The 23,265-nt window shown below is 51.8% G+C and overlaps 10 protein-coding genes and 1 non-coding gene across 11 annotated transcripts; 6 read left to right on the plus strand and 5 right to left on the minus strand.

Moving 5' to 3' along the window:
- Positions 1-136: 136 nt before the first annotated feature.
- J4E79_006076 (uncharacterized protein) lies at positions 137-997 on the plus strand (the record flags this gene model as incomplete). Its single annotated transcript, XM_049354951.1, has 3 exons — positions 137-211; positions 286-412; positions 489-997. The coding sequence occupies 3 exons, from the start codon at positions 137-139 to the stop codon at positions 995-997; spliced, it is 711 nt and encodes a 236-aa protein (XP_049210347.1).
- Positions 998-2,349: 1,352 nt separating this feature from the next.
- J4E79_006077 (uncharacterized protein) lies at positions 2,350-3,568 on the minus strand (the record flags this gene model as incomplete). The annotated part of the gene is made up of 2 exons (XM_049354952.1): positions 2,350-3,060; positions 3,113-3,568. 2 exons carry the CDS (start codon positions 3,566-3,568, stop codon positions 2,350-2,352), a joined length of 1,167 nt encoding a protein of 388 aa, XP_049210348.1.
- A 281-nt stretch (positions 3,569-3,849) lies between these two features.
- HOB3 (BAR adaptor protein Hob3) lies at positions 3,850-4,738 on the plus strand (the record flags this gene model as incomplete). Its single annotated transcript, XM_049354953.1, has 2 exons — positions 3,850-3,980; positions 4,063-4,738. 2 exons carry the CDS (start codon positions 3,850-3,852, stop codon positions 4,736-4,738), a joined length of 807 nt encoding a protein of 268 aa, XP_049210349.1.
- Positions 4,739-6,144: 1,406 nt separating this feature from the next.
- On the minus strand, positions 6,145-7,239 carry J4E79_006079 (uncharacterized protein; the record flags this gene model as incomplete). Its single annotated transcript, XM_049354954.1, has 2 exons — positions 6,145-6,758; positions 6,810-7,239. 2 exons carry the CDS (start codon positions 7,237-7,239, stop codon positions 6,145-6,147), a joined length of 1,044 nt encoding a protein of 347 aa, XP_049210350.1.
- A 667-nt stretch (positions 7,240-7,906) lies between these two features.
- J4E79_006080 (uncharacterized protein) lies at positions 7,907-8,677 on the plus strand (the record flags this gene model as incomplete). The annotated part of the gene is made up of 1 exon (XM_049354955.1): positions 7,907-8,677. The coding sequence occupies one exon, from the start codon at positions 7,907-7,909 to the stop codon at positions 8,675-8,677; it is 771 nt and encodes a 256-aa protein (XP_049210351.1).
- A 336-nt stretch (positions 8,678-9,013) lies between these two features.
- On the minus strand, positions 9,014-9,970 carry J4E79_006081 (uncharacterized protein; the record flags this gene model as incomplete). The annotated part of the gene is made up of 1 exon (XM_049354956.1): positions 9,014-9,970. One exon carries the CDS (start codon positions 9,968-9,970, stop codon positions 9,014-9,016), a length of 957 nt encoding a protein of 318 aa, XP_049210352.1.
- Positions 9,971-11,478: 1,508 nt separating this feature from the next.
- YOP1 (ER membrane protein DP1/Yop1) lies at positions 11,479-12,302 on the minus strand (the record flags this gene model as incomplete). Its single annotated transcript, XM_049354957.1, has 5 exons — positions 11,479-11,605; positions 11,655-11,712; positions 11,760-11,823; positions 11,915-12,130; positions 12,252-12,302. 5 exons carry the CDS (start codon positions 12,300-12,302, stop codon positions 11,479-11,481), a joined length of 516 nt encoding a protein of 171 aa, XP_049210353.1.
- Positions 12,303-13,342: 1,040 nt separating this feature from the next.
- On the plus strand, positions 13,343-15,695 carry J4E79_006083 (uncharacterized protein; the record flags this gene model as incomplete). The annotated part of the gene is made up of 4 exons (XM_049354958.1): positions 13,343-13,689; positions 13,735-14,049; positions 14,096-15,438; positions 15,499-15,695. The coding sequence occupies 4 exons, from the start codon at positions 13,343-13,345 to the stop codon at positions 15,693-15,695; spliced, it is 2,202 nt and encodes a 733-aa protein (XP_049210354.1).
- A 1,174-nt stretch (positions 15,696-16,869) lies between these two features.
- Positions 16,870-18,239, minus strand: J4E79_006084 (uncharacterized protein; the record flags this gene model as incomplete). Its single annotated transcript, XM_049354959.1, has 2 exons — positions 16,870-17,649; positions 17,703-18,239. 2 exons carry the CDS (start codon positions 18,237-18,239, stop codon positions 16,870-16,872), a joined length of 1,317 nt encoding a protein of 438 aa, XP_049210355.1.
- Positions 18,240-21,308: 3,069 nt separating this feature from the next.
- On the plus strand, positions 21,309-22,115 carry J4E79_006085 (uncharacterized protein; the record flags this gene model as incomplete). The annotated part of the gene is made up of 2 exons (XM_049354960.1): positions 21,309-21,391; positions 21,422-22,115. 2 exons carry the CDS (start codon positions 21,309-21,311, stop codon positions 22,113-22,115), a joined length of 777 nt encoding a protein of 258 aa, XP_049210356.1.
- Positions 22,116-23,052: 937 nt separating this feature from the next.
- On the plus strand, positions 23,053-23,124 carry J4E79_006086. Its single transcript has one exon. It is a non-coding gene; the product is annotated as a tRNA-Ala (tRNA).
- The last annotated feature ends 141 nt before the right edge of the window (positions 23,125-23,265 follow it).

The raw sequence follows: 23,265 nt of genomic DNA on the forward strand, positions 1-23,265 counted from the left end.
GGACGTTCTCTCTACCCACACTCTCACTTTTACACGTAGGCAACACCCAACCGACCGCCTCGGCGAATACAGTACTGTTCCTGCACCCCCACGAACACTACACGCTTCAGCAAGGACCCCGGACCGAGAAGGCAACATGGCGGAAATGGCGCAGCGGATACTCATGAATGAGTTCAAGCAGCTCAGCAAGGAGAAGTGGACAAACATCGAGGTGCGTCTTGGTGACATTCTCCAGAGTCACAGTCATAGTGGCGATGCAGGAGCACCGAGCTAACCACGTCACAGCTCATCAACGAGAACGTCTTTGAGTGGAGTGTCGCTCTGATAGTCATGAACGAAGAGTCCATGTACTACGGCGGCTACTTCAAGGCCAAGATGACCTTCCCTCGCAACTACCCGCATAGCCCGCCAGGTACGTCACTGCCAATACGCGGATCCAGGCATGGAAGGAGTCGCGAAGCGCAGGGCAGGAGCTAACGGTTTACCAGATTTCAAGTTCATCCGCCCGCTCTACCACCCCAACATTTACCCCGACGGCCGCCTATGTATCTCCATCCTCCACCCACCCGGCGATGACGAGATGTCCGGCGAGACTGCCGCCGAGCGCTGGTCACCCGTGCAGCGCGTCGAGACGGTCCTAATATCCATCCTCTCTCTGCTGGACGATGCCGAGGTTTCCTCACCCGCTAACGTCGATGCGGGAGTCATGCTGCGCAACAAGCCCGAGCAGTACAAAGAGATGGTCAAGAAGGATCTCGAGCTGTCAAAGGCAGACATCCCCACGGACTTTGTCATGCCAACGCACGAGACAGCGTGGAAGAAAGAGAAGGACGAGGGCGAGTTTGACATGAGCTGGGAAGACAGCGATGCTGAGAGCCTGGACTTTGGTGGCAGCGAGAGCGACCCGGACGAGGACCAAGAAATGGATTCCGACTTCGAAGGCGATGACGATGATGCTGAAGATGATGAGGACGCCGATACCCCCATGAAGCGCTAGACGTTGCCCATGGACTGCAACTCTGAGCCCCTCATCATGCGAATGTCTCACATCCGCATGCCAGGGCTACTTAGGGGTGGGTCCCCAGCGTCTGAAGAGGATTCGGGTTCTGACACCCTTATCCTTGTCCCTTCACCGACAGCATCACCTACCTCAACACTCCTCTCTTCGTCATCATGCGATCCGACAGCCCCTACTCCATTTCCCCCTCACCCCCGTCCAACGATATGGTGGACACTCGCGCACTAGGAACTGCGCATCGCCCTCTCACCCCCTTGCCCAACTTTCCATTCCTCGGTTTTCTTCCACGTCTTCATCATAAGCGCGGCGTTCGGTTTCGGCATGGTATTCATGGCGTTACGCCTGCAACGGGCTTTCACGCCTAGGGTTCGGTCACGGTTAGGACGGCATCTACACTGCATAGGAACGGAGTTCTTGAATCATCTTTTCATCATGCGTGGCATGGCTACTTTGGGCTTGCAATTGGCGGCGCAGTGGCTGCATGTGAATGGCCGTAGACTAGGGAATGCATGAATTACACATCTAAGTCTCATCATGATATCCCTACTTTAATTCTCGCTGTCTCAAAATGCCCCGTCGACCGTTCTCTGTACCGTGACACTTGCTGCCACATTTCCTCCTCGACCCGACCACGTCTTCTGCTACTTCTATTTCGCCCAGCTAGGCTTTATGGTCTTGATGACGGGCTCGACGGATTCACGCCACTCGTTATCCTTCAAATCCTGAGAATTCGCATCCGGACTCATTCCCATACAACCATCTTTACTGCATCGGTGGTTCCAGTGGCTAACAGCCTGATCACAAATACATTGCCAAACGGTTTCTCTGGGAAACTCGCAAAACTCCCCGTTGCATTTGTCTTGGTTTTTGGAGATTTTCTTGCCGCAATAAGTCTGGGCGCCGGGGCATAAGTATTCAATTTCAGGTGCCATCCACTTGCAGGCTTTGTATTCGCTTGTAGATGTCGATGCGTCGCCTTCAGTTTGAGGCATGTTTCTGTCGTACGAAGGCTGTGGTGATATTGGATATTTGACACGCGTAATTCGACACCGCGTTGAATCGATGGTTTTTCTGGAGATGGAGGGGGGTTCTCCTGAGAGAGTTTGCAATGCGGTTTGTCTTGCACGAGGGTTGAGTGTGAACTATGGCTTGTTGTAGAGTGTAGGAATGTTTTTCTGTGCGCATAGCAAATAAATAGTGGTCATGAGTCGCGAAGTATGAGTCCCCAAAAGTATAGAAGGATGAGTCTGGACACTCTGTCAGGCGACATGGCTTCAATGGCGTTCAGCTTGTGACTATATCGACTCATCATAGCTATGTTTGTCCAAAAGCTACCATGCTATGCCCATAGCCTTTCTGATTCTCTTCATAGTGCTCTCAGCGATTTTCTCTGCTCGTTGTGCACCTTCTTCTGCATGCTCTATGAGCTCCTTCTGATCTCCGCCCATCAATTCTTGATAACATTCTCTTGTATCCTTGATGCCGAGATCAACGGTATCGGCGACCTTCTCTTTTAGAGCCCGCATGCTGAGATTTTTCAAGTCATTCGCTAGATCTTCCGGCGACGCAGCGAGCGACTCATCGAAATGATACAATAGGTCCACAAGGTTTGACACACCCGGTCTCGTTTCGCGGTCATAACTCACTCCCTCGATGGAGTCTGTCAGTGCCGTCTTCAACTTGGCATGTATTTCCTCTCTTGAGTCTGTTATCAAGATACGACTCTTTGGTTTCGGGTCGCTCTTGCTCATCTTTTTTGTGGGCTCAGTCAAACTCATGACTCGTTTTGCAGGACTCAGAAGTGTTTGTGGAACAGTCAACAGAGGCTGTGACTCCGAGTAGACGTGGTTAAAGCCAGAAGCCAGCTCGCGCGTAAACTCAAGATGCTGCGCTTGGTCTTCACCGACTGGGACGTGGGTCGTGTTGTAGAGGAGGATGTCGGCGGCTTGTAGGACCGGGTACGAAAAGAGGCCGAGTTTGAGGGCGTCTTTGTTGTTGGAGGGGTCGAGAGGGGATGCATTGGATGGGAGGGAGAGCTTGCTCTAAGACAGTGTCAACATTATGCCTCCTAGGTCTACTTCTGCGGTTGTATACCTTCCACTGGGTCATTCGTCCCAAATACCCCATGCTTGCACCACAGTTCAGGATCCACATCAACTCTGCATGCTGCTTCACGCTACTTTGCGCAAAGATGATGCATCTCTTCGGATCAAGTCCTACTGCCAGCAGACTAGCCAGCATCTCTTTCCGCCATCTTGCCAACTCGCTCGGATCTTGTTTTATCGTAATCGCGTGCAAATCGACTATTGAGAAAAGAAGCGTTGTATCCAGAGATGCCTCATCTTGCAGCTTGACCCATTGCCGCAGTGCGCCGAGATAGTTTCCAAGATGCGGTACGCCGGTGGGCTGGATCCCCGAGAATATCACCTGCTTCTGGTTCTTGCCGGCATTCTGTCTCGCTGGCGAGGCGATGGAGTACTTGCGCAGGCAGCCTGAGCACACACGAAAAGGCGAGGGTGCTGCACGCTGCAGCGGTCGAAGTGAAAACATTGAAGTCAGGTCGTTGTATCAAAATCGGAATCGCGGTTGCTCAGCCACCAGAAAGCGCGGCCGGGGTCTTGTAGCGTCGTCATTGTGGCACTGCCGCCCGCCAACAACCACTCGACTGCGCCCAACCACGGCCTCCTTCTCCATTCACGCTACTCTCCCCACAACACCACGACTACCACCCACGATCCCAAGCCTCACACACCTCACTATACATACCGTCGCCCGGAAGTAGAGGGACTACAGCGCAATCATGTCTTGGACCGGTAAGGAGCCCCTCGACGATGATCCAGGAAGCCGCCGGCTCACCAGACGCAGGGTTCAAGAAAGGCGTCAATCGCGCGACGACGCAGGTTCTTATGAAGACTGGCCAAGTCGAGCGCACAAATGACCGCGACTTCGAGACTGAGCAGCGGTACGCTCTCCAATCCATCAGATGCATCCTTCATACAAGAATAAGGCATCCCACCGTAGTACCACGACTAACATGACGCCAGCCGGTACCGTACTATGGAGACCGCCGCGAACAAGCTGCAAAAGGAAGCAAAGGGCTACCTCGACTCTCTGCGCGCCATGACCGCCTCACAAATGCGCATCGCCGAAACCATCGACGCCTTCTACGGCGACGCGGGCACCAAAGACGGCGTGTCGCGCTCCTACAAACAAGCCGTTACCGACCTAGACGCCGAGACGATAAAAGCCCTCGATGGCCCCTACCGAACAACCGTTCTAGACCCCATCCAGCGATTCTGCTCTTACTTCCCCGACATCAACGCCTGCATCACAAAGCGCGAACACAAGCAAATGGACTACGACCGCATGCGCGCGCAAGTTCGGAAGCTCACCGACAAGCCTGACAAGGATGTCACCAAGCTACCGCGCGCTGAGAAGGATGAACAACTCGCCAAGGCCGCGTACGATCAACTCAACGATACCCTCACAACTGAGCTGCCCCAGCTCATCGACCTGCGAGTACCATACCTAGACCCCAGTTTCGAGGCGCTGGTCAAGATTCAGTTGAGGTTCTGTGCGGAAGCCTACTCAAGAATGGCGCAAGTGCAGCAGTATCTGGATGCGAACACAAGAGATCAGTATGCACAGGGCGAGCTGGATGCGCGGGTGGAAGAGGTGCTGCAGGAGATTCGGGACTTGAGTATTGCGGGCACTGTCTAAGAGCTGGAAAGGAGAACATGTTTTTCCTGTATCGTACATGGTAATTTCTGTGGCGTCAGACTCGTTGGTTTTGCGGCATTGGTTGGGTTGCGTAAGGACAGACGATGGAGTTCAGCAGTGCCTCCACCTCCCTGTAACCATCGACTTTATAAGGCGCTCGATTTCATGATGATTCGTTTACCTCCACTGCGTCATGCCGCACTGACATGCAAAATGAACTGAGTCTTCAGACTTACTCTTCGTGACAGGAAACGCCAACAGGTTACGGTGAAATGGTTTTGTTCAACGTAACTTTTCTGACTCAGAGTCATTGGGTCCCCGTCTAGAGCCAGTAAAAGAGTCAGTCTCTGCCACAGACGTGTCTCACTCCATTCCTTCCTCTTATGACAGCTTCGTTGACACATATTGGTAATATAAATTGTCTGCCGGATTGGTCTTCTGATTGGTATTCTACACACATCCACCGCACCAATCTCATTGGTGCAATATCCTCATTTGGTATCACGCAATCTACTCTTTCAATGGCCCGCTACAGTGAACCAGAATATCAGGAGGATCGCTGGAATGAAAGACCAAGATTGTTGCGATCGCCTCCACCCAGAGAATATCTACCGCATCGACAAGGGAGATATTCCTCCCCTTCACGAGAAGCAAGCCGGATGCGATCACAAGAAAGATATTCAACGTCCCCACGATACAGATATTCACCGCCCTCGTCCGAAGATCATCCACCGTCCTCACGAGAGAGATATCGATCGCCACAGTCACCGAGATCCAATATCGGAGACCCGATTTCAAAAGATGAAGCTTTCGATTGTGTCGACTGTCCAGCCCTATTTAAAGAAGATAAAGTAGAGACGACTTACATGGGGCCTGGTGACCAAAAATGTACCACATGTGACCGGCCCAAGAAGTGGAAATACTGGAGATGCACGACATGTCGGTGGACTTGGCGAACGACAACGCTCAGATGTGAAACGGGGGCTGGGAAAGGAAGCCGGCTGCAGTGTGAGGGACTCAGCCCCGAAACCCCCTGGTTTCTGCTCTTTGCGGAGATGAGAGACGAACGCAATGCACTGGCTAAGCAAGTCGCAGAGTTGGCGGGGAAGGAGTACAAGCCCAAGAACTTTGAGCGCGAGCTGGAGGATCTGGGTATTGTTGAGAAAGATGGAGATTTTGGCGAAGAGGAAAAGTTGCTGTTGCAGTGGAGGGACTGACCGTTCTGCCGTCTAAACATCAAACGTCATAGCATGAAGGTTCAGGAGGAGGGGAAGGTGAAGCAGATTGTTATAATGTAGAGACTAGATCTTGTGCAAAAATGCACTTAGTATTGCACCGCAAATACGGCCACAAGCCATTTGTGCGTTCAGCTGATTGCACCTGCTGTGACGCTTTTGAAGCTACATTCAAGACTGGGTTTCTCCGGTCTTATTACAAGTCTCTGCGATGAACTTGATATCCTTAAACACCTTGGTGAACGGCTCGAGATGACCCTTGAACACATGTGACGCGTCAACTTCAGGCTCCTGAACACCTTCCGAAAGATCCACACTGACGTCCTTCTCCCAGCCATTCGCATAACGACTCTTCTCCCTCTTGACGCTCACTTTGACACTCCTACCATCCACCTCCTTGACTTTGCCAGCAATTCGAAAGCAGCACCCGCTGCTCGGTTCGACAGTCTCCGGATCCTTGAGAACGTCGAGACTCTTAGGCCAGCCCGTGGGAGGGGAAGACCCGGTACCGAGACTTCCACTGAAGCGATAGTGCCCGTATACTAGAGGCTTCAGATTCTCTGCCCACACCGTGTCCTGACCGGTAATTGCAACGTTAACTTCAGTGCTCAGAGGAGATTCCCACGGCCAACCACATGGCAGTATCTTAAAAGGATCGAAGTCCGAGCCACCCATTCCGAAGTCTGTAAAACTCCGCTCGACGCGTATGACCGTGGCAGTGAACGCTATGTGTATCGGACTTAGTCTCTTGGTGAAATGAGAATCGTCCAGCGCCTCTGCGAAGTCTTCGAGTTTGACAGTAGGTGCGCTTTAATGAGACGCGCTGACAACGGCACCATCGGTCGCTTCCCAGAACCTGCAGCTACTGCTCCTTTCGTTCATTTTCATCATGCCTTGATTCGGAACCATGGCCTCGTATTCGTATATACTGGGACCACCTGGCTGGTCGTTGTCCAGAAGTCGTTCTAAGCTTGAGTTTCGTTCCAACCAGGATTTCGGTAGGTCGCGCAGACCAGCTCTCAGGGCAGGATTGTTCTTAAGTATATCGTTCCGACCCGTCATTCCCTTGAAGACGATGAAGTCTTCGATATAATCATAGTCTTCATCGTATGCTTCTTGTATTGTCTTGCCTTTAAATTTACCGAAGGTGAAACGGTAGGGGCCGCGGCTCTTGGGTGCTGCGCGCGTCTGCGTACGTCGCTTCTTTGAGGACTCGGCATTGGAGGATGCGGCTGGTTGTCGCTGTCGCTTGACGCCGGAGCTCATCGTGGGTATCAGAAGAAGTCGTTCGCTTGAATACGAGATCGCAGAAAGGCAAGAGGAGAATTTTGCAGCATTAAGTTCGGACCTGGAGAAGAATAGTCAAGCGCTACAAGCGAGGGAATCTCGATCGCATAACACGGTATGCATATGAAATTGTGCCGCAACTTAAGTAAGGGTACGCGGCTCGAAGTTACGCGCAACGCGTCGGCGATGTAGAGCACCTGCACGACGCGTGGCTAAACCACAAACAGTGATACGCCCTGGAGAAAGCAAATGGAAAACGAAGTCGCCAAGGAGCTTTTGGTCAATACTTGAAGACACTACCGCGGCACGATGTGAGGGTCGAGCGAAGAATGCGACTAGTCGTCCTCCCATGTGCACGGCTGTGACAGCCGTTTGAAAGTGGGGGCTGACATGGCCCGAGCGTGTGCTGCAAGGATCCCTGAACGTGTCACGGTGATTACCATTCTACCTGCGTCACCTACCTTCCACTCGTAAATTGCATGTCGTCCCTCAATGTGCGACACTTCGAATGGAAATTCCGCGCTGTAATCGATGATGCTTCGTGCTGTCGTTGTAGCTATCGCCTCAGTGTGCTTGCGAGACCATCAAACAAGTCGCAGACACCAGCCCCAGCTATTTGCTCTGGTGTTTGAACAATGAAGACATGATGGAAACGAGGATCGACCTAGCCGGTGGCTTCAGAGCTTTATCGAACGACTTTCTCAACTCGCAGTCTAGTTCCCTGCGCGAAGCCATGCGGAAGAGGGGGATTCATCCCCATGACATCGCGGACGCTCTCATGGTAGAGGGACAAGATGATCACGGGAACTTTTGGAACATCACAAAATGGGACAGGGTTATCGCACAAAACGTAGGCCCTGAGTTTGACCAAGTCAACATAGGAGGCCCACTGCCGACCACGATAATGTTCACCGGCACCATCGTCAGAGTAGAGCAATGTTGGGCCGACGAAGGCGAAGACGGCCTGATGACTTTCACGATACTGCCATGTGGCTTTCCCCGGAGCGAAACCATCAAATGCCACTTCATCTCTTCAGCTACTGCGCCCTTGTACGAGGAAATGCCAGATATGCTCTATAAGACGTATAAAGTCATCGGCAAGTTCTGCAGTCCCGGTCTCTACAGCAGCATCCACGACATTAAGAGCATCGAACTGGCGAGGAATCCGGAACCTGCTAGTCTGAAGACTGGCATCTGCTGGAAGTTTGAGGGCCGCGTCACCTATGCTTGCATCAAGCCTTTGTTCGAGTCCGTCTTAGTCACGTACCTTGAGGTTGATCGTGATGCACGATTTCCTGTGTACGCCAAATTGTTAGAAGGCGCGCCAATACCAACAGTCGGGAAATTTTATCGTGCCAAGGGTATCACAATCCCGGAAGACGTCCGTGAACATGGTCTAGGAGAGACCACTTATTGAGCTAAATGGCTTGAAAAGCTTCCGGAGCCTAATCCTAGCAAGGCAATCTAGCACAGACACTGATAAGCGAGCAAATTGAATTCTGTGGGAAAAGAGGAGATGACATCTTCAAAAGTTTTATTAATGCCCTAGGGTGGGTTTTGTTGGCATCTTTCTGGAGGAGAAAATATAATACCAACAAAGCATAACCTTGAAAGAAACACGAGCAAGTTTGTGCCACCCATGTCCGTCCCGATTGAAAGCGTATCACGAGCATCTTGAACGCTCTTCAACCTTTTCACACCCCCTTCTCAACATCCGTACTGTAATAGATCCTTTCCATAGTTCCCTAGCGCATTATGTCCAGTCCCGCTCCCAAGCTTCTTCATCAATAACACCCTCGTAGTAGACTTCAACAGGAGGTTCTCCCTCTTCCCATTCTCGTGGCTCCCGCCTTACATCGTACAGGACGACGCTGTGCTTGCCATCGTAATCATTTTCCTCTCCAATGACAGAGTATCGTTCGTGGACGTCCTCGGTAGAGTCCATACAAGGACCGACATGCTGTTGCATTTCAACTCCTACGTCTTTGAAGAAACTCCGGAAGAACGGAGTTTCTTCAATCGGAGCATCTACCAACGCGACATACACTACGATAGCATCGTTGGACAATGGGGGAAAAGATAACGAAGGAGCCTTCTCAGGATCGTGCCGAGCGAAATACATGGCCGCGGAGTTGGCAAAGTTGGCAATGACCTCGCATGCTCGCTCGGAGTATTGGTGGTATGGCCAACCCGTTTTGCCATATTGGTCTGCATCCGATTTCCGCATGATTTTGTCCACCTTCTTTACGCTGACTTTCTTTGATCTGGCTTCTTCGCACACTCTGCAAATCTTGCTGATAACCTCACTGTTACCGTCCATTTTATCCCATGACCGTTCATTAACGATGATACGGGGGACTCGCATTGCTTGCGGGACTCGCTGTGCTTCAACGATAGATTTCATCAGATGTGCAGCCTCCGCACAAATTGCTCGACACGTGAGATGAATGGGCGTTATGGATTCGTAGTTCGTGATGGCAACGTATCGATTCACGAATCGAAAGCGACGTTGGCAATCTGCCGCATATTCGTAGATCATAAGACGCAGCTCCTTTGGTAGATCGAGGAAGCGGTCAAATGACCGGGGCCGACGTGGATTTAGCGCAAGTTCTTCGTAGTACTCCCGTGTGTCTTCGTTCATGTCGTCGCTGTTGCAGGTATCGGAGTGTTCTTCCTCAGAGTCGGACGATGTTGAAGGTGTATCGCGCATGGCTTCAGACCAGATTGCATGAGCCTCAGAACGGATTGCATCAGTCTCAGAACGGATTACAGCAGTCTCAGAACGGATTGCAGCAGTCCTGGAACTAATTACAGTGGTCCCAGAACGGATTACATCATCCCAAGAGAGGGATGCTTCAGTCCTAAAAAGGGATGCATCTCTCCAAGAAAGAGATGTAGCACCCCAAGAAAAAGATGCATCATTCCTAGAAACGGATGCAGCAGTCCTGGAACGGATTGCAGCAGCCCTGTAACGGATTGCAGCGTTCTTAGAACTTATGGCAGCAGTCCTAGAACGGATCGCAACAGTGGTGGTTCTAGAGTTTGAGTCGTTGTCGGAATTCGAGTTGTTGGAAGTCGAGTCGTCGGAAGTTGAGTCGTCGGAAGTTGAGTTGTCGGAAGTTGAGTCGTCGGACATCGAGTCGTCAGTAGAATCCTCACTAATGGTTGCGGGATGGATGGCGGTTAGGTGTCTCAGGAGGAGCGGTCAAGTCCCCTGATGGAACCCAGGCGGCTGTCGCGAGCTAAGGTCATTACATAATCAGAGCCACTCGGGTCTTATTGGTGCCAACCTAACAAGCCAATTTCCGGCCCCACAATCCCGAGGTCTGAGGAAATCTGTAATCTTGGCTCATCAGCGCGGCACGATGCCTGAGGCCATTGAATAAGCGGTTCACAAACCTATGTATGCCTTCTTAGCGCCCGTTCGGTTGCAGTCTGTGTAATGATGGTAGATATTATGACGACACAATCAAACACCGTGATGACAGGCATGAAGTTATCCAACCTGGCTTATTGTTTACATCTAAGACGAGTTAATCTGCACTTTTCTTGGACTCATGATGAACAGGAGTATGGGGATGCCGTACACGATCTAGCTGCCAAAGCCGAGTGCGTCTGGGACAAACGTTAGTTGTTTGACCGCAATGTACATCCCACCACTAAGGATCGTAGGCAATGTAATGTTGCTGAGTAGGATAGCACAACGGTATCCCAGTCGCTACGGATAGCCAGCAACTTCAGATCCATCCATGATAGCGTATGGTTCTTTAGACAACTCTTGTACTTGAGTCATCAGGAAAGTCGCCGAAGGTTCCTTTCCGTAAACATGAATATGAGACCTTGATTGAAAATGGTAATGAATATGTAATTGGTTCTAGCCAGAGGGCTCGCCCAGACTCGGTACATCATATTATTGCTCGCAAGCGATTCACCAAAACCCACTGCCAAAGACCACAACTTCCTACCCGATTGGTTCCCTTATGGGCAAATGATCATGAAACGTAAGGATGCCTGCCTCTTCTTTCGTACGTCAACCCTGTCATGAACGCTATCCGTAGCTCGTAAACCATTGTCCATGCAGCGTTTCCAAGCTGCAACAGCCGCACACCTTGAGAAGCTGGGTCTCTCATGCACAGCAGAGGTTATATCCCGAACTTCGTCCTTGTCATTATCGTCTAGCCGTGCGACTGCCAGAAGAGTGTTATGCTCGCGACTGCTCTACGAGGCATGAGGCTTGCCAGCTGAGTCGGCCTTGGCACGGAGGTCGGCAGCGGTGGAGCCTGTCGCGGAGAAGTAGCGCGAGAAGACGGGCTGAAGGAATGAGCGGAAGACGATCTGGGCACCACTAGGGAGTGTAAGCTTGCATTAATGTGCGCGACGGGGCTGCTACATACGCAGTCTGGGGAAGAGACATCCAGAGGATAAGGACAAACTTGAAGGTGTAGTAGAAGGCTGCGGACGTCAGTTGCGGATCATGCAGACGATCTGGCTGTACTTACGGAACCAGTAGACGGCGTTCACAGCGCTCTCGAAGACGGTCAAGAAGGCAAAGGTAACCCAGTACTGCGGCATCACATTAGCCCCATCCCAAGTTTATTGTGGACACAATTTGGCCAGCTGTCTTGCCAGCGATAAGAAAGCGGGGTACACATACAGTCAACCACTGGGTGTCATCGACCTTGCTGGCGCTGAAGAGAGCCTCGAGCGAGTAGTAACCGGGAATGATGAATCCAGCAATGTTGACGAGGAACTCTCCGGCAATGTTGAAGAAGATGAGGAAGAAGTAGAGACCAGCGAGACCAAGGATCATGTAGACCTTGGGGACCGACGTCTGCTTCTCAAAGTTGTTGAGTGCGGGGTACTTGGACAGCTGGAACACAACATCGTCAGTAAACGTGGCTTCATATCAAAACCATTGCTTTTCCTGTCGGAATCGTCGGGACAAGGCGTATTTTGACAATTGTGCCTTGTGCAGAAGCGAGAGCGCTTACCTCTTTGTCGAGCTGCGACAGCTGGGCCTGGGCTCTATCCTGGACAGACATGTTGAGGGCTGTTGGGAGGTTGGGTGTGATGGGTTGCGAAAGGGTGGGATGCAACGGGTTTTGGTTGAAGAAGCAGAGGGGCTGCAATGTGTTCAGTAGGTAGGGAGGAGCAGGAACGTGGAGCCTGGAGATTGTGGGATGGAGGAAGTGGGCTCGTCATCGCTAAATACGTCACCGCCTTTCACGAGCCAGCCAGAACGCAGCAATGGCATGCCGATGAGACAAGATCGCGTGCATCGGTCCAGCCGTTCGACGAAGCCGTATCCCGGGCGTTGGTAATGTCGCATTCACCTGTCTCTTTTTCCTTTACATTGGCAATTAGAGAGTAGTGCGATTGCACGGGCATTATGACGACTTGCACGTGACCGTTGAGGTCCAAGCGCGCCGGCCAGTCTCCGTTGCTGCAGGCGTGACCGAGTTCAGACGGAAGCGTAAACATCCAATTCCTATCCCACAACAAACCCGCTCGAGGGCGACCGACGACGCCTACGACCCTTGTTGGAGCCGGATATTCTTCTGCGGAGCATTCTACCACGTTGGTGACATCCTATCTGCCGGAACAACGTGTTGAGCTAGTCCCTGGCCCAAACAAACAAACCCGCCAGCCCCGAAAACAGCTGAGACTCGAGCTACACGCGAGCAGCGCCATCAGCCTACTCACGACACCTTGGTCTTCTTGGGATTACCGTCGCGTACTTTAGACACTCTGCCGACTGTGTTGCCGCCTCCTCAGCGCCGTTGCCATCGCATTGTTTTGGTGTAAACATACGGAAAATCTGCCAGCCGGCGTCCGCAACATGACCGATATCCGCCGGTCACGATCGAATACGTCAATGTCTACGAGAAGCAATCGTCCTCTTTCACGCGCGTCGACGACGAGCGTGCATTCGTTCGAGCAATTCCAACAACCGCAGCAACCGCGGCCCAACCAATTTCCCCAGCAGCCGCAGTATCATGCTCCATTCACTACCAGTGAAGCGCTACAGCCTGCATTACTCCAGGCCGCGCAACAGGTCAGCGCGCAGGACCAGCTTATCAATATGAGTCTAGAAAGTGTTCAGCAGTATCTTGGTTACCCAGCCGACCCAACCGCGTCTCACCCTCAACCGAACGGTCAGCCCGCACAACCCGATCACCATGCCTATCAGAACTCCCTCTCTCAACATTCACAACATTCGCAACAACACAGCTTCATGGCGCCGCCGATGGATACGGAGGACAAGAAAAAAAGGCCGTCGACCTCAGGTGCCGCGACCAACGACAAGGAATTGCGCCAGCTGCTCAACCAGAACGAAGGCCGCAACCTCAAGGAGGTCGCAGCTGAGGTCATTCAGAATGACAGAACATCCAAGGCAGAGAAGTCGAAACAACTGTTCGCCATGTTATGGTAGGTACTTCGCCTCCACGCAGGAACAGTGCTAACGCGCCCCAGGTTACAGTCTGTCTGCCGTGTTGCGAAGACGTCAGTGCCGCGCAACCGCGTCTACTCCAAGTACGCAGAGCGCTGCGGCACCGATCGCGTCATCCCCCTGAACCCAGCATCTTTCGGCAAGCTCGTTCGCGTCATTTTCCCCGGCATCCAGACCAGGCGCCTCGGTGTTCGCGGAGAGTCCAAGTACCATTACGTCGATCTCGAACTCATCAACGACAACGACAGTGCTGAAGAGGCACGTCGGGGCAGCAACGGCCCCGCTGCCCATCATGCTATGAAGCGTCAGGCTTCTGGGACACCGAGACTCAACCTTGAGTATGTGCCTTCCACAACTTGGTGTGTCAAATGCTAACAGCTTCAGTGCTATCCCCCGGTTACCTGCAGACAGCGCACAGTTTCCCCCACGAGAGGCACGCGTGGAGCCGCAGAACACTTACTACACTCCAGCCTCGTCCCGCGGCGTCTTGTTCACCGACATCTACTCGTCCAATTTCTACCCATCTCACGCGCGTACCAAGACGTCGTACGAGCACGAGCTCAAGTTTCCAACGCCAGATATCCTCGAAGCTCCAGATGCTTTCGTAGTCGAATTGCCTGACATTAAACCCTATTTACCAGCGCGTACCGATCCCGATTCCGCCGATAATCTCGTCGCCATGTACCGCTCACATGTCGTTTCGCTGGTCGACTCAGTGCGATACTGCAAGGAGAAGCAATTCTTCCGCCTCTTTGGTACTTTCCACGGGACATTAACTGTGCCAGTGCAGAAGTTGTTCGCTTCACCCGAACTGGCTCCATGGATCAAGGAGTGCGACTGGATGATGTACCAGAAGATGATTCGCAACGTTTCCCAGCTCACCCTTCAGGTAGCGCCACCGGCAGTATTAAAATTCCTCGATAACGTTGCAAAGACGTTACATGCACATATTGCCGCAAAGTTCGCGCCGCTGCCCATACATGTACTCGAAGCAAAGCTGGAACCCGCTACATTGTTCGCACATCTTCTCCGACAGATGCTTCGTGTGAATTCTGCTGCACACGCAGCAGCCGTCATGCTCACCGCAGAGAGCCATCGCACCCAGATGTTTGCTGACTGGCTGGAGCACGTCAACATCAAACGCATCATTGCCAACGAATTGCCCGCCTCCTGTGCGCACGAGGAGGTTTACAACATCCTAACTACCGAGATCCGCTCGATGCTAGGCCCGCTACCACAAGAGATCCAATTGCCTTCCGGTACCATTCATCGCGCAGCATATCCCGACCCACCCGCAGATCCTTCAGAGTCCGTCATCGATCGTATCGCAGCATTCTTGACACAATTGCCGTCCCGCTTTCCTGGCGTACACGCTCGCACGATCATGCACTGCATCAGTGCGCTTGGTTCGGCCGCCATACGCGAGATCACCGTCGAGAATGGAATCAGTTTCCAAGGTTGGTGGCTCACCAAGGTCTTCGTGGATGAGATGGCGCAATGGTTAGCATCACTAGGTGGTTTTCTAGGTCATGCACCCCCAGACTGGAGCTCGTCCAACTACTCGCCTGTAATGGGTGAATCCCTCAATGCGGCCATGACGAACGGTGGCAGCGGCAGCAACAACGAGAGCAGGTATAGCAGCCTGGAAGCCGACTTTGGACCAGATCAATCCTTCATCTCCAACGCTAGCCATGTCACCATCCAGGACAATGGGTCAAATCAGGAAGGTGAGTTTATTCATTCACAACTTAGCCTCACATGGTAGTTGACTAACGCAAGATCATCAGTCAATGCTGGACGATTTACTCAACCATCATCACAATACAACATGAGCTTTCAGTACGAGTACGACATGAACACTTCCCAACAAGAGCCAAACCATGACGATAGTGGTATAGGCCTCGGCCTCGGCGTACAGGAAGACGGCATTGACGCCAAGTTTGCGTCTCATCTATCTTCAGCTCTTTCGCAGAGCGTCAGCTAGTCTGACGTCCCTGTCTTTCAGATATTCTGATACTTTTGCCCATGCGTTTATGACGCCTCTGAAGTCACGACTAACGACGAACCGTGCCCGACATGGCCTGTTAATATCTCATAATTCTTTGTACTTTAGGATTGCGTACGCACTCACGGACCGGTGTTTACGGAAATAGTTCGGCGTTTCCATCTTTGCATTTTGGGTTTGCAATACAGGCGTTTGGAACGATATACCGCCTCTATGGCCTGGGTCCGGTGTTAGATGCAACTCTGCGGTTCCTCTACGCAGTGTTGAATTGAATTGAATTGTTTCATCGTTACAGACGTTCACAACCGCCTTCCACAAGAGCTTCGCGAAACTAAGGCTCACCCCTTTCGCCTCTGAAACGATAGGTGGAACAAGTGCATAATGCTGTACCAGCCTCTTTAAGTTCGATTGATCACGTCCTGTCAAGACCCAGCGGAATTAGAAGGTACTTTCTCACAGCGAGATTTCATGTCAGCTAACAGCACAAATGTGGTCACCGCTAACACCAGACGGCCTACCAAGACAAACCTCATCTCCGTTTACTCCGTTAGACCTACATCGCCTGTTCCCGATGTCTGTCCTACATGTACTTTGTAGTTCCTCTCCCGTTACACTCGCTGACATAACCATCTGACCTCTGAAAACGGTCAACATCGGCACTCGACCGCCGCGGCTAACGCAACCCGATCAAAATGGCTCGTCGACCTCCTCAATCGCCTGACCACACTGATCTACAAGAAGGAACTCGATCTCTGATATAAAATCGTGTGTCGATCGTGACCGGTCGTCGCACGATGATGGATCACACGATGGACTCTTACCGCTCGTTCATTGGGTTTCAAGGGACGCGATCACCTTGGCACAGAGTCTCTACCTTGGATGCTGTGGCGATATGTTAGGATAGGGGAAAGATCACTGCAGTTGTGCTCGCGTGGACACTTTTAGCAAATGCAGCCGAGAAGCGCAATGCATCATGATAGGAGACAGGACGGGACTGTTGTGTAAAGTATGATACAAATGTAAGATTTCGTTACACGGAAAGGATTCCTGCTAACGGTAGCCTGTGTGGCTAACAAGCACTAGAAGACAACAGAATATTTACTAAACCCCTTCATGCGCGGCGCCGCGAGTATGAGTAGACACCACGACACTCCTACTGCCTGCCCCGTGTCCTCCTTCTCCTATGGTTCCACGTCGCGCAGACGTCCTTGTTGGCGCTAGCATCCAGTCCTGCTTTGGAGGTGGGTACCCAGTTCTTGTAGATCAGGTAGCTGTAGTCCCATCGTGGATCGTTGAGCTGTGTCCTCCACGTCCAGAAGATCCAGCCCTCAGTCTTCTCATACAGTCGCTGCTGGGCAATAAACCAATCCTTGTAGAATTGTGTTGTGGAATCGAGCTTCCAGTCAAACTCGGTGCTGTACTCGTTGTTGACGGTGAGACTCCATTCTTGGACGATCTTGGGGGTGTCGCCGTCGGTCAGGCGGTTGTCAGTGTGGCATGTGTAGTACATGTAATCGCCCTGCTTGGCGTCGGCGTTGATCGCCGTTACAGCTCCGCCGACGTAGTTGTGATCGTCAAAGATGACCTTGGAGTCTGATGGGAGGTTGGATTTGGGGTTGCCGGCGCCCCATAGAGAGTCCATGAATTGGACGTGAAGACGCTGGTCTTCGGGAATCTTAAGAGAGTTCTCGGCGTCTCGGACAGCCTTGAGGGCTTGTGGGTAGTACTTTTGAGTAAGAGTGTCTTTCTCGGCTTGGGGCATACCGCCCTTATCACGCGATGTCTGCGGCTCGTTCACGACTTCAATGATACCGACTGCGGCCTTGTATGAAGGAGTGTTGTGAATACGCTTCGTCATCCAGTCAAGCCACTTGGCTGCGCGGTCATAGTTAGCTTGTGAAAAGAATCCTGGAAGATACGCTTCAGGGAGACACTGTGGTGGACGTTAGGGTCGAGTCGAGGAATATTGGAGTGTTGAAGGCTTACCTGTCCAGTAAATGCATCGCCGACCTTTTGCGACCCGGGAGCGCCGTGGAGGTCAATAACGACGAACATGCCCAGTCCTGCAGCCTTGTCGATAATATCGTCAAGATACTTCAGATTCATCTCGGGGAAGTGCTCGCTGCTATCCACTAGGCTGTGAAGACTCCAATATCCAATCGGAATGCGAATGGTGTTCAAACCAGCATCGTGCATGGATTGAATCATGCTTGGTGTGATCCAGCGAGCGTAATGAGCGTCGAATGCATCATTCGCTTGAGACTGTCCAAGCTTGCTGACACAGTCAAACTCGGAGCAGGAGTCACCGCAGCCCATCTCTGACCACTCTTGATTCATCAACCATGGCTCCGAGAGTAGCCATCCACCGAGATTGACTCCTCGAATCTTCGGACTAGGAAGATTAGGGGCACGTTTGCTCAGGTCGCTGGTGGTGCGGTTGAAGGCAGCAAGATCGCGGTCCGCGGGCATCCATGCCTGTGCGCCGGCCGCGAACAAGCAAGCCAAAATAGACGAACTCTTCATTGTGAGGAGGATGCAATGATTGGTTGCAGTAACGAAGTTGCTTTTCCCGGCCTGAAACGAAAAAGGGTGCCTGGAATGGAGCTGCTGGAATGAATGTCCAGTTGCTTGACTGTTACACTGTGCGACCAGAGGACTATTTAACTTATTCACGGGCCTTCAGCTGATCGTACTAGACGGCACGTAGTTCACTACATCGTGAGTCTCCAAGAGGCAAATTGCCAAAGGGGCCCCTAGCTGACGACAAAGGCGCAGCCCAGTCACCCAATCCGAGATACTTCACCGGTCCCGCGTTCAAGTTGATGGAGTCGCTAGCCCCCAAATGTAGTCTTCTGTCCGAAGATCTTTCGAATAACCTGTAAGCCACTCTAGTACACCAGGGGTAGCGTTCACGATGTCGTACGAGAACATGTAATGAAGTCACATCGTCCGTCCGCGTTTGTATAGACTAGTCATGGTAGTAGTGAAGTTGATGCATAGCACACTGTTAGTATGATCAGGCGGCCACGGGTTCTCTGCAAGGTGGATCGAAACGGCTCGCTGGCTGGGGGTTTGCCTCGTCGCCTGACACCATGGCAGCTTCGTAAGATTCGGGGAGAGTATGAGGGGCTAGAATATATTTTAGTATTTGGACAGTCAGCGACCTACTTTAGGCCATATGAAGAAGGAGGTGTAATAAATGTTTTCGGCTAGTCCCAAGTGCGAAAGCCAGAGACTGAGATATAACTCTCATTCGCTGATAGCAGAAGGAGTGGAAATTACAAGGGCCTAGCCGAACCGAGGCGGTCTCAGAAGAAGAGGCGGAAATAAACAAGTCCAAGAACCGAAGGCTTTCGAGCAGTTGGCCCTTCACCCTGACCTGCGAAGCGGCCCGGCGCGCGGATCCTTACTCGAACTGTCAACACACCCCGCTAGTTCAGACTCCTCTGACTACTCTCCATTCAGGTAGAAAGTCTGGGGACAGATGCATACTGGAGGCGTGACCATTTTGTTAACGCGATGTGACGACGTGCCAAACTTATCGTCTCTTCTCAGCCTCACAACTGGGTTACGTCTGCCTTGCTGACCATCGACCCCATATGCTTACCATGAGCCATCGTATTCGGTCGCCGGCACTGTCCTTCCGCGGCGGGCCGTTGTGGCGTTAGGATCCTGAGAAGTTCTCGTATTTGCGGTGGAGAACACATAGTTCAGCAAGCCATGTCTGTGGGAAGGTTGCCTTATTCGCAGCTCAACGGCTGCTGCAAGCCGTCCGTCAGCCGGATATGCAAGCTTCCTGCAGCATCGTCCGGAAACGTTCGTTCTTGACTTCAGCCACATATTGTTAGTTTCCACAGCATAGCTGGGGAAGAATGCTTCCAACTACCTCGAATCAGCTCAAGTCTCAAACGCGCTTTGGTTGACGATTTTAGTTTCGAGTAACTTGCCTAGCAGTCATCTTCACCAGTCAGACCTCTGTTGCGGTCAACAAGATAGTCTAGAGTCACGCGCCTACAGGACCTCTCCGTGGAAAGGTATCCGGATCGTCATGGTCGTCGGCCCCTAGCGTTCATCAGCGGTCTCGTGTTCGCGTTGTGGGGCGTAAAGAAGTCGAGCGTTGGCCTCGGCAGATTTGCAGGTGTGTCAACACAACCCTTCCGTAGCGTCGCGTTAGCCGGATCAAGGGTAGTTATTTACAGTGACACGGATGGCCCCTGCAGATGGGCGCTTGGGTGGATTTCATGGGGAAAGCAAGGCTAATCAGGCAGGTTGGACGTTCCTGCGCTGTGTGACGTCACTTTGCTTTTGGTTAGGGCTTTGCCGATCGAGACCGAGCCGAGTTTTGAGGTCTCCCTCCACGTGTTCTGGGGTAATCCAGATACCTGGTACGGGGACGGCGAAGTCGATCAGGGAGCGAACTAATGTAATCTGTAAACGTCGGGCATCATTCGACGACACTTTACGCCGTCGGACTGCGACGGTTGCGAGCGTCCTTCAGAAATACTTGGGTGATCGAGCCAGCGTTATCGTTCCTTTTGTCCAGGAGTTTCATCATAAGTTATCCATCTCGGGTGTCGGTTGGCTTTATTTAGCTTTCTTGCCACACTCCCAGGCTGTTACTACCGAGTGGGCTGAAGATCAGCATTAATTCTTATTTCGTTCATTGACAATCTCCTACCGATAGTGGTGATTTTGATCTAGATCGAAGAACAACGCAAGCGATAAAGAGTCTGGTGGTGCTCCTGGACTAGGCTGCTCTCCTTTCTGTAACGTCTTCAGTAATTACTAGCGCTCAATTCGCCATCACCATCAAGAGTGCGAGACGAATGTTTGTCGTCCGCTTGGAAGAACGTTGACATGAATAACAAATGACTCGAACAAACAAGATGAAGAAACGAGGTAGTATACGAACTGTCACTAGATTTCACAGTATTTTTGGATGTTTATTCCGGATCTGGGCATATGAGTCGAAACGCTAAATCCACTTTTCATGGCTGTCCTGTGTTGCGCTGCTCCTTCATTGTACAGGAGACTGATTTCGGGAGCTTACTGGCCAGTCTGATACTGTAAAGGGTTATCAGTGTCTGCTTTCGAACAGAAGTGTAGCGCGCGGTATCTCGAAAGTTTGCGATGACAAGATCATGTGGCGTCTCGCGCTCTCGTGACCCGGCCGATGCGCCGGAGAGCAAACCCACGACAGATATATGAACACCAAGGGCTGCAGTAATGAATAAGACAACTATACCTTGACTGCCAACCAAATGGCGGAGTCAATGCGTCGGTATACTCTTCTGGCGATACCCCGCTCTTGTATATAAACAAGCCTACCAACCGGGACTAAGCTGAATGTCTAACACACAGATTGTTCGACTGCAATTACACTTATCAGGCTTACCCAAAGTTCTATCAATTCTACCTAGCGCGTAAGTATTCAGTGGTTTTGGTTCTCCTTTGCACGAGCTCATCAAGGACCGCGGAGGCTTCGATGATCTAAGTGCGCGACCCACGCCCTCCGACTAGACACCGAATCCTGCCTCACTTCGTTTTCAGTACACATACGCCATTGGAAAGATTGCTGACGGTATCCAGGACATGGCGAACACTCCTTTTCCGTTCGAAAGACTACCAGCTGAGCTGCGTGCTGAAGTCTACAAAAACCTCCACTGTAATACGAAGTACGCAATAGCGCGACGAGACGATATCAGAACGCTGGTGGTTGTCGTCAGATTCTCTTATATCGAACGCGCTATAGTCGCTGTGTCAAAGGCAATCCGAAACGAAGCTGAAAAGGTCATCGACGAGGAAACCCAGAAGTGTGGCCCGGCTCAGCTGATCGCAGACTGCGATTACTTCCACTTCGTCCCTGAAGTCCTTGCCGATATTCGAAATGCCCGACAAGGCTATGTCCCACCGAACATGGGACTGGCCGATGACGAGCGTGAGAATTTCGATACCATATTCACCCGCAGAAACCTAGTCGAGCAAGTTCGGATGGACGCGGTTATGTATCAGATGTGGACCCGCCTCGCGAATCTATACCTCAAGACGAACGAGCGAATCGAGGTCGGTGTCTGGATTGGGAACGACGCCGCTTGCGAGAAATTTGTGGAACTGCTCCCCTCTGCCATCGACGACATCATCAACCCCCGCTGGGACGCGTCCGACCCTGGCATGTATCGTCCCAAGTTCGCGGTGACAATTGAATGCTCAGAAGAGGTTGACGCAGATGTGGAAGACATCGTTCAGGATTTCAAGGATGCGCGTTTCGAGGTTAGCGAAGAACTGGAACCGGAAGAGATGGAGTCAAGATGGAGCCTTAAGACCTTTGACGGAGTTTTTGAAGAAGAGGAGCTGTCGAGCGACGAGTCCAGCGAAGATTCAGATGACGAGTTGGATTGAAGCGAGGATGAAACAATGGGTGTGGAATAAATGTGAAATTGGACAACGCGATAGATAGAGAAAACAAGATGGGCTACCAGAGTTGATTTGACGTCTGAACATACAGACAGCACCCATAAATGACTACATCTGACTTTTGACATAAAACACGCTGTCTATACATCGGCGGTGAAGTGTGAGTGGTGAAAATGAGTTACAAAGGTTGGAGCTTGGCAGGTGCTAGCCAGCTACCGACGCCAATCCACCTAGCTCCCCGCCTTCCACCAACCACCTGCATCCCCCACGCAACTACTCTCCATCGGGATCGCGATCGCTCGTCGCACGCGACTACTACAAGGCGCGTTGTATCGCGCAATCAGCCTCTCCAGGATACGCCAGTTGTATACGATATCGAAGGAAAGTCGACCTTTGTCGCAAACAGCTATGCGCACCTGCTGGATACAGCGCGATCTCTCAGCAAGAACGACCGCCGTTATTTACAAACACGGAGACGTTATCGAAGCATTGCGACATGCAAGCGTTGCGATACATCGTTGCCAGCTGGAAATAGCCAAGCGCAGTGGGTTCCACTCGCCGGAAAGTTCGGCGAACCGGCATCAGCTCAACCGCACGAAGGACTTCGTACCCGGATATCATTGGCCATGGCGATGTACCCAACGAGCAACACTTTGGACCATGGCAATTCAAAGATTGTAGTATCGTATCTGTTGTCTTCTTGGACAGCGGCAAACGCATCGTCGACCTTCTCGCTATCGGGATATGCCGTAGCATGGGGGAGGAGCCCCTATCCGTCCCACATGGACCAGCAAGTCCGTTCGCGCCGCCGTCGTTACACGTCATCTCTCACGTTGCGCAATATAAACATATTTGTCTGGCAAACCTCCATCAACCAGCGAATCAACAATTCGCTTCAAACTTGAGCAGCACCTCAACAACCGGGCTTGTGGTTTAGTGGTATAATACTCCCTTAGCATGGGAGTGGTCCAGGGTTCGATTCCCTGCAAGTCCATCTTTTTGCGCTCGTCGCCGTCGCGGAGTGTCTGCACGACGTTAGCGGTGTTGGTTTTCTGAGAACAGATTTTTTATTTTTGACAATGTAAGTGGATTACGAAACCATCGGTTTGAGGAGCAAGTAGGCAAAGTACTACTC

This window comes from Alternaria viburni (genome assembly GCF_023758015.1).
Source record: "Alternaria viburni strain BMP 2772 chromosome Unknown scaffold_12, whole genome shotgun sequence".
Lineage (NCBI taxonomy): Eukaryota > Fungi > Ascomycota > Dothideomycetes > Pleosporales > Pleosporaceae > Alternaria > Alternaria viburni.